General features: G+C 41.0%; 1 protein-coding gene across 1 annotated transcript in view; it reads left to right on the top strand.

The window, feature by feature from the left end:
• Positions 1-4790: 4790 nt before the first annotated feature.
• Positions 4791-14627, top strand: part of GRIK2 (glutamate ionotropic receptor kainate type subunit 2) — a 676248-nt gene continuing 666411 nt past the window's right edge. The window contains 1 exon segment of the mRNA XM_027602788.2: positions 4791-5252. Within this exon segment, the coding sequence (XP_027458589.2) occupies positions 5138-5252 (115 nt within the window). The 5' untranslated portion in view covers positions 4791-5137.

The raw sequence follows: 14627 nt of genomic DNA, 5'->3' as shown, positions 1-14627 counted from the left end.
CCATTAACCCTGCTCTTTAGTTCTGTGCTGAACTACAGACATTCATTTTAACCAGTGCCAGTGTTGAGAGCTTCTAAAAAAACTCGGAGGGTGTCCCATTAAGGTAGGGGGAGTCACCCACCAGGGTGGATCATAAACGTTAAAAACTTTTAATGACTCTCACCCCCTGATATTTTTACCTCCAAGGAGTCCTTTACTAAATACCACGACCTAGGCTGAGACTCCCTAGGTAATGATTTCCAGGTTAGAGAATAGGGGCCGGACGTTAGAAAACTTACTACTACTATCCTCTTGGTAACACACAGATTACCTTCTAGCATTTCTTCATCTTCATACTGTAAGTATTCTGTCATCAGAAATTACCTTACGGATTAATGATTATTTTTATTTCAAAAGAGGTGATTGATTCATTTGAATCTTAATTAGCTTGTAGTTTAGTTACTGGAAGATAGATAATAATATTTCAATTTTGATTTGCCTAACTTTTTATAGGAACCGTTCCTGTAACCATCAAGACAGGTTTCAGTGGCCTTAGAAACTAATTAAACAAACAAATAAACAAACAAAATGAAACACACAGAAGGAAGATGATTGAGAAATAAATGATGCCTGGCGTCTTACCTGTTTGTTTTCTTCTATTTTAAAACCCATTGGGGATTGCACAGACTAAAATTTTTAAAAATAAAAAAAAAGATTCCGGGACATGTAAAGCTATTCCAATTCAATTTCTTTAATTAAGATACACTTATTTTTGGCATCTAAAAATTAAAGCTGTAAATGTCTTTAATCATCAGTGCAGCAGAATGTTGGTGGAACAGCTGATATGTGTTCGGAATCACAAGGGATTGCATAGCACAGCATTCATAGTTAGAAAGAGTGAAGTGCAAGTATGCAACAGTGTGTTTTTAACTGATAGTAGCTCTGACTTTATTCTCTGGCACGTCTAATGCCATGGATGAACAGCCTGTTTATTTTAGCTTAGCTTCCATACAACAGACCACACACATGGAAGAATAGGTCAGGTGTTACTGTAAGATGAGTTTTCTCAAATGTCACATAACAGCAGGACTTTGCTGACAAGTCAAGTAGAATCCTTAGAAAGAATTCCATGTGAAAAAAATTTACGTACAGATATGGCATGGAAGAACCTTTGAAACACCTTTGAAATTCAGGTTGTCCTGGGCTATGTATTTGCTGTTTCTTGCAAAAGGTATAGGCATTGTCTTTTTAAACATTATGCTGTAAGGATTATTACACATTTGTACATGCCCCAGCAGGTGGCAGCTAACTAGAATAAGATTCATTTTCACTGGGAGAATAGAAAACTAAAATTGCTTCTCAAGTAATAGTGCCCAAGAATAAGAGGTCATTAGTGTCAGTAAATATAAAAACACAGTGAAAGATGAAGCTAATGGCATTTTGTTGTTGTTGTTGGAACAAGCTTTGCATGAACATGATATGCATTTTGTTCTTTGCTAATTTATCATAGGCTTGATATCTCTTCATGTCAGCCTTCTGTGTGTGTGTGTTTGTGTGTGTGTGTAGGCTTACTTTAGATAAAGCTTCTCTCTATGTGTGCATATATGTGTGCATTTGCTCTTTGTCATCTCTGCTTTGACCTTGGAACCTACAGAGCTTTGGCTCCTAGAAATCAAGGTTGCCATATGGTTAAAATGAGACAAGAAGCAAATGCAACTATGCAATAAGGTGTGTAAATCTCACTATTGGTAAATATATGATTGTCTGACACCAAATAGTATTTTTTCCCTTTGAGAAAGGAGCAAATTACAAAACTGACACAATTTTAAAAAGAGTTCAATCTGGTCAGTGAATAGTATATAATGACTTTATCAATCCTTCATATAGACTTAGAACTATGGTGTGTGGTATCAATATTGGGGAGAAACTTGCAATAACTTCAAAATTGCCCTACTCTGAGGTATCTTCTCTACAATCTATTCTATTCCATTCTATTATTGGGGAGGTAATCTTAGGACTTTTTTTTTTTTTTTTTTTTTTTTTTTTAGGGTTGTTGTTGTTTTTGTCCTGGGAGTGAGCAGAGTTTAATGAAAAAGAATGAGAATTAACCTGATTACCCTTGTAACAGATGAAAAGCTGAAGGTGGAGAATTCAAGCAATAACTAATTGTACATTTTAGAAATGTCTTTAGCCACTGAATATTGATAGCATGTTATTCAGTATTCTGAATTCTTGGTGGTCTTTCAGGCGTTTTTTTAAATACTGAGAAACAATAGTTTAGTGCTCATGAGGGAACTTACAGTTAATGTAGATGGCTTTTGTAGTACTATGCACTGGAAAGGGATGACTATTAGCACATCCTGGGTATGCTAAGCAATCCCAGTAAGACACACTGAAATATACACACAACACAGTTGACAAAATAGTCCTCTTGATAATGTGAACAATGCAATAATTCAAATTCCCAGACTCTGTGTAGTAGAAATATTCACATTGTCACTTCAAATGGCACATTACCCATTCAATGTACTACTTTCAATGTACTAGTCCGGAATAAATCAATGCCTTGAGCGCTGTCCGCGGTCCTGAAGAAAGGTCTTCTTCTATCTTGCCGAAGTTCAATTAGACAGGTGGAGTTGTTGTCTGTGATGCTGAAGTCTTTCAGATAAGTTGATGGATGTAAATGAACCTAATTTAGCATATGTGCAAAATTAGTTCTTTGGGGACCAATTAATAGTAAGAAAAATTTGTGATAGACTTTTTACTGTTTAATATACTGGGTAAGAACTTCATGAATCTGGAAGCTTGATATTTCACTTTTCCGACTAGATATCCAGTAAATAATCCCACAAAAGCCAGATAGTTTAAAATGCTAGTTTTGAGTAGAGAAGTTACAACTGTAATGTCAAATGCCATTATGTTAACAGAATATGTGAACAAGGAGTTATGGTACATTTTGTTTTCCCAGGTTTTACTAAATGCTAACTATACAGCAAAACTGCAGTATTTTGATTAGTTACAATAGAACATGCTCTTTTCAGGTAGTGTATATCAATCATGTTGACAGATGAAAAAACTAAATATTGTTGCTCTGGCTGTCATTATTATATCTGCTCGGATCAAAAAGAGAAAAAACAAATAGAATAGGATAAATGAGACAACAAATACAGAACATATTGGACTATACATGTCTTACAAGAGATATTTTAAACATGGACTGAAGGAGTCGCTAGATACCCTTGGTTTTAGCACAAGGTGTTCCTTTTAAAGTGCTCAAATAGTCAAATTATTTGATTGAATTGCCTGCTACACTGCAGAACTAGTCATTCATGATAGTTATTTTTGACACTGCAGTTATGCCTCCATTTTTTTAAAAAGTCAATGCCCACTTAATGCTTTTTGCAAAATGTAGCTTTATTCTCAAATCAGCATTTTATAATACCTTAAGAAAAAAATAGAATGAAAAAAATCACTATGATGGAATGAAAACATTACATCGTTTTCTTGCTATCTGGAATAAATAGTACTCATATCCCTCCTTATTAAAAAATTAGATATTCTTCAAATAAGGTAGAATCTTAATATTTTTTCATAAGGTTTAACCTATGCCCTGTGAGTTAGTTGTGAAAAACAGATTAATTTTAAGAAACAAGTCCAGCAGTTTGTGTTTCGTGCTACTTGATCACTTAAAATACTAATATGTAGTGATAAACTACAATGGTTAGTCATTATTACTAACCATTTCAGTTTCACTTATGAATGTAAAATATTAGGACTGGGTATTTTAATCTCTATGCCTGGATGACAGCATATTACTTATTTCAACAGCAAAATGTATTTTCATGTTAAAAGAATATATACTTACGTACTTTTCTTTTCATTGAATAAATTGCACGTGGTGAAAGCCAAGACAGTCACTGGTTGAAGACTCTAAATTTTCTGACCAGAACACTAGACAATAATAAGGCATTTTTAAGATAAAACTGTGACACTCAGTGTTGCCCAAGCTATGATCCCATATTCTGCCTCTGAAAGAAAAACATACTCAAAAAACCAAAATGAGAAGAAATTTGGGCATACATTATTGAAGCTTTTGGAGTTTGCTATACCAACTTAAACATCATTGTCTTTTTATATAGGCACAATTATTTTAGATGAGCTAAAAAAATGGGTGGGAAAATATGATTCCTTCATTTTAACTCAACACTTTTCCTCCTAAAAAGTCCACTTGAAGAAATCTATTTTTTTATTCCTGGGTAGTAATCAAGGAATGTCCACTCAAGTTTTTAAAGACTATCTTGACTTCTGCAATTGCACTCTAATCTATATTCACTCCTGGACAAAATTTTAAGAATATAAACAAGACTTTCTTTCAACCTAAACACAGGTTATGTTTGCAGTAAATTCCTCTGCCTTAGACCACTTCCTTTTTTACAACTTCTAGGCAAAGTGACTTTGGTTTAGGTTGTCATTTATTAAAATTCATCAGTGCATTGTAAGAAGTCCGCTTGCATACACCAGTCACTCTCTTAGCAAGAACTCTTATGGAAAATAAAAGCACTTTTCTCCACGTAAATAAATCCGACTTCTTTCTTGAAATTCAAGGCGGGTGATGAGATAGGTTGCGTAAGAGATAATTGGGGAAGCTCGCTGGCGGAGAGCCTTAACAGGCAAGCAGCTATCTCAATTTTTCTCACTTAATCTTGGCTTCACGTCAGAAGCTGTGCGGCAGTGCAGTAGAATAGGGCCTGGCAAAACCTTTGCGAGCAAAGCGCCTTTTGTGCTGGGACCGTGGCTCGTTACCGACGCCTCGGAGGTTTCCAAGGCTGGATTTCCTATTGATTTCCTCCTCCTTTGCTTCCCCAGGCTCGCGCGGCCGGACATTGTGGGTGTGCGTGCTGGATTTCTCCCGGATGCTCCCCGACTAACATGGATGTCCCACCATCCCTTGCAGTGGAAGGTTGCTCCTTGGCGCAGTGAGTGAGGAACATGCAGCGATTGCTAATGGGCTTGGGAAGCGGAGACTCCTTCCTCTCTCTGTGACCATGCCGTGATCGTGTCTGCGGCCACCACTCGACGCATCCTCATTCCTATCCGAACCGGGAGCCTAACGCTAGATCGGGGAAGTGGGTGCCGCGCGGGTGGACACAGAAACACCATGAAGATTATTTCCCCGATTCTAAGTAATCCAGTCTTCAGGCGCACCATTAAACTCCTGCTCTGCTTACTGTGGATTGGATATTCCCAAGGAACCACACATGTATTAAGATTTGGTAAGATTCCCCATCTCTTTCTCTTGCGGGGTATCCGGCTCCGAGGCAGCCGGATGTAAACAGGCGGGCTCACTCTGGCAGGCGGGTGGGCTCAATGCATTCCGACCTGTTCACTGCTCCGGAGCCTCCTGGGGTTTTAAAGAAACCCCGCGTGTCATTTTTATTTCCTTTTCTCTTTCTTTTATTAAAAAAAAAAAAAAAAAAAAAAAGCCCCGGGAGGGTGAAGTGAGTGCCAGTGTGTGGTGGTGGTCGCTGCATTACCTCCACACAGTAGCCAGAGACGGTGATGATGCTGGGGGCACCGCCGGTGGTTGCGTCCGCCTCTCTCGGCGGTAGCCTTCCGGGCTTGGCGGGCTGCAAGCGCGCGTCAGGGCTCCACGCCTCTCAGCTTGCGGGGCTGAAGAGTCAGTATCTGGGAACTCTGTGGGAAGTTGGCGTCTGTCCCCTTCGGTCCGGGGCTCGGACAGGTCCGCAAGTGAAAGGCGCTAACCCTTTTGATTTCTTTTGTCATCAGAGAGCCTTTTAGGTTAATTTCACAGCTTTTCCAGCCCCTGGTGCCCTTACGGGGACACGGGGCTTTGAAAAATATTGTTGTAAGGTAGAGGCTCTACTTAGCAAGAGGAGACAGCTGCTTAGCTGAAGAGAAATAGCGGCCTAAGAAAGGTTGTTTAGTTTTGTTTTAACTTGTGAGTCCTCCTCTCCCAGCTTCCTTACCTGTCCTGATCTAATGAATGATTAACAGTGGTGAATGGGGCGGAGAGGAGTTGTGTATGGGAGTCTACGTATGCATCTTTATTTCATTGTGGCAAGTCAAGTGGCAGGTTTATATTAGAGGAATCTATTACTTTCGTAAGCAATCGGGGTTCCTTTAGAGCTCGAAGGGAAATCTAAACATGGGATTCCGTGTAAACGCTGGTCAGAAGGTCTGCTTGGAGGAAATGAAGGGTGGGCAACACTCAGCTGGATGGCCAGTGGAGTTTTAGTAGGAGAAGAACTAGTCAGGAAAAGTTCCCTGAAGTAGGTAAGAGAGATGAGAAAGCCAACCAGGTAACCGCTCCCACTGTGGGCTCCTCCTTTGACAGTTCAAGTGGATTTAGACCAAAGAGTGCGAGAAACCATATAATCCTGAGCATGTGTCTTTGAGATAAAAACAGATACATGAAGTCAGTCAAATTTAAGTTGAAGTGATTGCCTGCATCTCCCATCATGTCAACAGCATCTCCTCTCTTTCCTCTTTTCCATGTGCTTTTTCTGTAATGATAAAATCTCTCATCTTTCTCAGGCTTTGTGAAACCAGGGTAGGAATGCTTTTCACATATTTAAAAAAAAAAAAGGGAATCCTACTTCCCCTCACCCCATTCAACACGTAAACACCTGGAGTCCAGAAGGCTGGTAATGACAGAGAGAGACAACAGGTTCTATCTAAATTCCTACTGTAGCTTTTTTTTTTTTTTTTTTGCTTTCTTCATGCCTTTAGATGGTACTTAAGCATGTTGCTCTTAGCAACAAGAGTCCACAGGAATGCCTGTTTTTTTGGATGAGATTAAACAAGTCCCTGTATCATTGAAAATGTGTGTGCGTTCAGCTGTTCTCCTTCAAGCATGGTAAATGCTGCAGTATGGTAGTTTTGCCCAATATTTTGAGTAGTACAACGTACTTATTTGGAATACTGAGGTATCTTCTGAAATGTGTTTGTGAATGAGTGTGCCTTCGTGTGTTCGCTTGCGGACTGAGTGGGGAAAAAAAAGAAGACGTGGAGCTGAAAAACTGCCACCAATACTCTAAAGATTTAATTATTGCTGGTCTGGTCTTGCAGCACAATATTTGCTGAATCATTAGATTGTTACATTCGCTGATCATTTCATATCTTCATATTAAAAATCTTGGCGACTGTAGCAGAGTGTGTAGCAGCTTTCTAAAAGAGCTGACATACACACAAAAATATATTTTCCTAGACCAATGCTTACTAAGAATGTCCTTAAGAAATAGGAGAGTAGGCAAAGACCTTCTTGCAGTGCCTTGATACCCTAAACCAACAGCTCAGTTTTTAGATAACCTGTTATTTTCTCCATTAACTTCAGACATCTTCCACGTGGAGATCTATTTTCTCTGATTTCTGACCTGAGTTATGGGGAAGGATTGTGTACATTGTAATCATTGGGCCATTTCCCCTGTTGGGGCTATTTGGATGCAGTGGTTTATTTATTTATTTATTTTTCCTTCTGGGGAAACATGTTTTGAATGGACTGGATGGTTGGTTGAGAGTGTATAAGCCATTCTTGAGAAAGGTTAATTTCAAATTTGACTCCAAGGACCAACCAAAGCCTCACCCTTAGATCCGTTTCTTGTAAGGGTAGGGTTTGGATTTGCTGTTGAAACAGCTACCCCTGGGAAGTGGCCTGCCAGGTGCTGGTGAGAAGCACTGCCTCTGCTGAAGAGGTGGCATCTAGTCCCTTCCCCACTTCCTCCACCGACCAGGCTTGACTATGAGCCGCCAGCCACCCTATGACTCCACCTCGGTGCTATGGCAACTGCTGAGCCTTGCCAGGAAGCTGTCCCAGCCCCAATTCCCCTCAGGTGGTGGAAAACCACCCTCAAGGGCTCTATGCTGTCCTTTCTACCCTTAACCCCCGCCCTCCACGTCCCCTCCCCCCACCCAAGGGCCGTAACTTGACCCTGAACCTGTGTCCTCCTATCAAAGTCTGTGGATTGGGGAGCTGTCTGCACAGGGCGCTGACCCTTGCCTAATCCCTTTCAATCCCCTGCCCGCAGGTCTTCCGTGTACAAAGCTTCACTCACTTGCGCTGGGGCTTTCTTGCGCGCGCTCTCTCATCTCTCTCTTTCTCTCTCTCTCCCTCTCTCCCTCTCTCCCTTCCTCCCTCCCTCCCTCCCTCCCTCCCTCCCTCCTCTCTCCCTCTCTCTCTCTCTCTCACACACACACACCCCACAGGCAAATGCACTCTCGCGATGCAAGTCTGACACTTTGGCACAATGACTCCTCTCTAGTGCTCAAAAAACTTAGGCAGCTACGCCTGGGAGCGCCTCTGTCCGGGCACACACCCCTCCCACCCCGACTGCCTCCTACTGAGCTTCGCACCGGGGCCTGTTCCTCGTACCACATAGCAAACATCTCTGAGAGACGGTGTCCGCAGCGCTGACCCTAGGGCGGTTTCCCTAAGCTTTAAGACAGCCCAAGACCGTGAGGGAAGGGACCTATGGTCAGCTAAGTCAGCTCCTCGGGAGCGAGAGGGCTGGCGCCCCTCCGTGGGTTGCGGCGGTTTCCGTCTCCGATCCTGGCTGTGCACATCTTGGCTTCTCCACAGCGCCCACCTAGTGAGAGGCTATCAGGGGACAAAGTGGATCCCGGACAGTTAGAGTCAGTTCCCCCACTCCAGGTCAGGTCCAACGTTCTCAGAGCCAGCTTTTCCAGGTGCGGGAGAAGCCCCCACCCCCGCCGCTGCCCAGGCACTGTGGGTCCCAGGGCTATGTAAATGAGGCACCTTTGTGTCTCCGCAGCTGCGTCCTGGCCTTGAGTGTAGTTGGAAAGGGCAGAGGCAGGATCCTTCCGTTCGCGGGGGCGTGCCCCCAATACCACAGTCTCCCTGCTACACTACTGCTGCTCTCAGTACTTGAACACTGCTTCTGTTACAGTAGACTCCTTTTCTTCCTGTTCCGTTCAGACCTCTGCTCCTGGGAAAGCGTGGGGGTAAAAAGTGGCTCTGCGGGGGTGGGGGCTATACTGGGCTAGCAGTCCCTTTTGTAGTTTGGGGGCGTTGGCATCTTCTTTGAGCAGTCACTCCTCAAGCTGCCACTTGTTTCCGATCTTCGAGGTCGGGTTATTTTTCAGTCCTTATCTGAACTGGCATTTAGAACGCCAGGAGCGAAGACATCAACCCAAACTTTCTCCCAAAGTCTTGGGCAGCTTCTCCAAGCTAGTGGTATCCGAGAAGCTGAGCGTGTGAGATATAGGCCATTTCTTTCCTTCAGCTGTTTCGACTTAGCTTTTCTTTTAAGCTTGCCAGTAGAATGGCTTTCTTTAAAGGCTTCGCAGGCGAGGTCTCCTGCCGCGCAGTTGAGCTCAGACCTCCTTGCTGGCCAGCACTCCATGGCGCAGCACGTAGCCACCTCCCAGCACACATGCCGAAGGTGACAGCTCAGATAATAAAACCCATGACGTGAGAAGGAGTGGAAAGAGTTCCTATGGAAATCCCCCTATTTGCTGGACATCCCATGTGCTCCCAGATATAATAATTAGTAGCAGATGTACTACAGCATGAAGGAGGGTGAGTGAATTGACTGAGCTTAGAAGCCGCCACTCTCTGCTAGTTCTTTGAAACCGATTTTTCTTCTTTTGGGAGGTGAGGTGGGCGGGAGGGAGGAGTGGCCTTACATCTGGAAGCAGGAAAACCGGCTCTTGAGAGGCGGGGATGGGGAAGTAATAGCGGCTACTGTTTGAAACAGATAAAGCCCGAACACCTGCTCAGCTGAGCTCTGGAAAGCAGGGGAGGGAAATCTTTCCAAGAATTGCCAACACAACGGCCACTAAAAAAATTCTGTTTTTCACATAAGTTCTCACTTATTCTTAAAGCTTCAAAGACTAACTCTGATGGGATCCATCAACAGAGGCACACTCATTTCCGAAAATGACTTTGAAAAACGATCTTTTCGTCCTCTAGAAATAGCACCCCTTCTCCACCCAGACACATGGGACTCAACACATTTTCAGGCTTTGTGAGGTTGTCTTTCAGAAGTGAACAGGGTTTATATGTCAGTAGACAATTTTTTAGACAGACACCTTCTGCTCTTTGGTTTAATTCAAGTGATTATTGCAGTGTGTTCATTCCCTGAATTCTCAGATGACACTGTTTCAACATTTACTCAGCACAGGAAAGTTAATGTGAATTGCTCCCACACAAAGGAGGAACATACCATAGACCAGACAGGGGATGTATCATTGATTATAAGAGCCTTTTCAAGTCTATTTACCATTAAATAAAGTGTTGCCTGTGATAAAGATAACATTATCTTTGATTTTATTTTAATTGTCAAAATTTTTTATACAGAAAGTGCTTTGCTCTTTTTTTAAAAAAGATTTTATTTATTTATTAGAGAGAGAGAATGAGAGATAGAGAGCACGAGAGGGAAGAGGGTCAGAGGGAGAAGCAGACTCCCTGCTGAGCAGGAAGCCCGATGATGTGGGACTTGATCCTGGGACTCCAGGATCATGACCTGAGCTGAAGGCAGTCGTTTAACCAACTGAGCCACCCAGGCGCCCTGCTTTGCTCTTTTGTAGTAGAAATTCAAGGGCGAGGAATTCATTTTCTCTTTCTGTCCTTAAGATTTTACTGTGTTATTGTAGTTCTACTTATACTTGTTCCCTGAAAATAATCAATGTCCATTTTTACACATCAGTAGAAAGCAGTTCATTATTTTTCAGTTGCACTATATTTAAATTATTAATCCACTGCATCCATAATACCTGGGGTTTGTGGGAGACCTTAGGTTTTCCCTGGTAGAGTGGTCTGATGTATTGAAATGGAATTGTTGATTGCCTCGAATTTGGGTGATGATGTAGTATTATCTTCTATGGGCATTCAATTCATAGTCCAGTTATCAAGGTACTAGAAGTGCTTCAAATGAATCTTAAACCCTAACTCTTAGCATGAAAGGTAAGGTCAAAAGCCCCTGAGAGGGAAGGAAGTAGGTGCACATCATCATTATTGACTGGTCTAGATTAAACACCAAAGAGGAAGATTTCAATCTGATAACGTCATAGGGCTTCCTGTTTTTCTTTGTTGCTTCTGCTGACAATTTTGTAAGGTAATTAAATTGGCTGATTGAAGTCACGGTGGTCATGGGGTGATAAAGACCATTTGGATTTAATGGAATTTAAAACAACAGAGCACTGAACACAACTCTTACTGAACAAGAATTTTAATGGCCCATTTTGGGTGCTGACTAAATAGAACGCCCTTAACAAGTTTAATTGAAAGGGCAAGGCAGATTAGCACTATATAGTCTTTATGGCTGAAGATTGGGGAATTAAAATTATCCCTTTAAAAGACTCATTAATACATTATCAAGATTTAATGTAGGTTAAATAAGCTTTCTTTAGATCTTCATCATATATGTGAACCTAGGTTTAGGAGCAAGTTTCAATAAGGAAATATTTTTAAGAGCTGACCTAAGAAATTGAATTATATCTCTTATTTCAAACACAAAAGGCATTTAAAATTCTTTGAGAGTATACAGGGTGTTGAAGGTAAGTGTTGATGATGAATTCTTTCTTTTCTGTAACTGAAAATAACAAATTTGACTTTTAAAGTTTCATCTTTTTTTTTTTTTTTTTTTTTTTTACTTATAAACAAAGCTTGTCTATAGTAGAGAAGGTAATAGGTAGGTAATAAAGAAGTAGGTAGGTAATAAAGAAGTTCCCAATATAGTCATAGGTTTTTGATGTTTTATGTTGTCTTTTTAATCTTGTCTTTTTTTTTCTTCTTACTGAAAGTTCTGCTTTCAGGTTACCACACTTTAGTCTATTCAGGTCCCTTCTTCCCCCAAAAAGGGCAGTTCCCTGCTTTACATTGGAAACACTGAAGGACATCTAGTCCCAATGTAAAAGTCAAGCCTCAATCTGTTATGAGATTGTTCACCCCTTCAGCTCTTTCTTTCCTTGTGGAATTGTCTACTGAAAGCTGTCCATTCCTTCGATAATTCCAAAAAGAAACCCCCAAATCCACGTTTTCATATAAAAACTTCCAAGATTTTAATTGTACACAATTTATTTATTTATTTGTTTGTTTATTTTTAAAAGATTTTATTTATTTAACAGAGAGAGACAGCGAGAGCAGGAACACAAGCAGGGGGAGTGGGAGAGGGAGATGCAGGCTTCCCGCTGAGCAGGAAGCCCGATGTGGGGCTCGATCCCAGGACCCTGGGATCATGACCTGTGCCGAAGGCAGACACTTAACAACTGAGCCACCCAGGCGCCCTAATTGTACGCAATTTAAAAATTTGTTTTAAAAAATCTGAGTTGTGGAAATCAAAAGCATCAAGCAGCCTAGAGGTCACCAGTTTTTACCCTCCAGCCCGCCCCACATTCCACAAGTTCTCTAAGGAACACAGACTTTTCTCACTCTTTCTTGATCCCCAAACGAGTAAGCCTCTTTTGTCTCACACCTTTAGGGCCGAACATTTCATATTGTATTTTCAAAGCAACAAGTTTAAAAGCAATTGGTTTAATAAAAACCATCTGATAAAACCAATGTGAGTAGGAGGTTAGAGATGACCACCAGAATCTATCTGTAAGATTTTTTTTTTAATTTTTCATGTTATTTTTGTATTTGGGCTTTGACGTACCTCTGCATTTATAGTAGCATTCAAATATACTATTTGCTTATAGATTGATTTCAAACCATTTATTTCCTAAACTAAAAATTCAACATTCTTCTTGGATTTAGTGGAGAGCCAGGTCACTAGACAGTAGGGCTTATGTGTGAAGATCTGAAAGAGTCTGGGGAGGGGCCCTGGGTGGTGCAGTTGGTTATGTCTACCTTCCGCTCAGGTCATGATCTCAGGATCCTGGGATTGAGCCCCTGCACTGGGCTCCCTGCTCAGTGGGGAGTCTGCTTTTCCCTCTCCCTCTGTGCTTTCTCTCTCTCTCAAATAAATAAATAAAATCTTTTTTTTTTTTTTTTTTTTTAAAGAAAGAGTTTGGGGAGGTTGTGGCTTTCAGATATTTTCCCCACAGATACATGTAATTCTGTCAGTCTTCCCTTTTGGTTGCGCATCTGCCCTCTTCCATTGCCTTGTTGCAAGACAAGTATATTCTGGCAAGGGCAAGTATTGCCTTGTTGTAAGACAAGTATATTCTGGAAGGGAGAGCACATAGTCCCTAGACTGTAAAGTTAGGATGAGTTTATTAGATTGATCGATTCTGTCTGTGACAAAGATGCTCAGATACTAAAGAGAATACCCGGTGCCTAAGGGAGTGCTGAGTGATTAGCACTGATGTGAAGGGGAGACTGAGAAAACAGAGAAATCAAATGCCATTGGATACAGTCTTTTCTAGATTTACTGCCCAGCATCTCAGTGCTTTGTAAATTGATCTTTTTGCTTGTATTGGTCCAAATCTTTGAGCATATGGGATTATTTTAAATAAGATGTCAGTGATATTCTTACATTGACATATCTCTTCCCAATCAAAAGGATCTTTAAATGCTTTGCATATCCTTTAAAATCAACAAACTACTTTTCCATCATTGAACTAGAGCAAGTATTTGTAAGCTGTTGCCTCTAATTCCCATTTTCCTTACTCTGAGTCCTTGACCGATCACGATGGGAATACTGCTCAGCGTAAATGATCAACCAAGCAAAGCAAATACTAAAGAAATGTCCTGTTTCCATATAGTCATAGGCATTTGATCTATTTTATGTTGCCTTTTTAATATTGCCCTTCTTTTTGCCAGCTGAAGCTTCTGTATTCAGATTATCATAGCTTGTAATGTAGAGGTCCTTCCTTGCCCAGAAGAAATGAATATTCTCTCAAGATGAAGGGGGCTTTAGAGATCATCAAATCTAGTATCCTCAGTTTAGAGATGAATTGCCAAGAGCAGTTAAATAGCTTGCTCCGGTCACAGATAATTAGTGTCAGATTTTACACCCAAACATGAATATCTTGACTGTCAGTCTAGTGATGTTTTTCAGTGAATTATGTTATTTTTCCATTGTAGCCTAAAATTGATACAAAGTCACTGGTTCTGGTAGCTCCCTTAAACATTTGCCTACTTTGTTTTCTTCATCTTTCTTTCATAGAACATTATCTCATAGATTATCCCTTTTTTCTTTTTCTCCTTCTTTTTTGTCATTCTCCTTTCCCCTCTTCAGTGCCTGCCAAGGTCCTTTTTCCCCCATGTCCAAAGCTTTAACCACTTCTACTCATACAATAAATAGTAATTGAGTACCTATTATGTGTCAGGCAAATAGAAATCTAAGACCCAGCTTCTGCCTCAAAGAGTTTGTAGTCTAATTAAAGAAAAAATATTACCTATATAGAGGGAGAGGTGCCGAAAAGATATACAATAGGTTTTTAAAGGAGATTATTGTGGGTTTGAATTTTTATAGAAGAGATGGGACTCTGGTTGGGGCCTATAAAAAATTGTGACAGGGAAGGTGGGGGTGGAGCAGGGAGCTGTATCATTGACAACGGACTCAGCACAAGAAAAGAAATTCAGTGAGAAATTAAGAAGGGGGGCTTTGGGAGATGGAATGGACCACCTCTGTCCTCATACTTGTTTTTCTGTCTATAGAGGATAGACAAGGCCTTGCTTTTTCAGAGCTTTAATATTTAGGTCATAGGATTTGGACTCCTGTATG

Source organism: Zalophus californianus, chromosome 7 (assembly GCF_009762305.2).
Source record: "Zalophus californianus isolate mZalCal1 chromosome 7, mZalCal1.pri.v2, whole genome shotgun sequence".
Lineage (NCBI taxonomy): Eukaryota > Metazoa > Chordata > Mammalia > Carnivora > Otariidae > Zalophus > Zalophus californianus.
The sequence above is the reverse complement of the archived record's forward strand: the minus strand, read 5'-3'. Positions and strand labels throughout refer to the sequence as shown.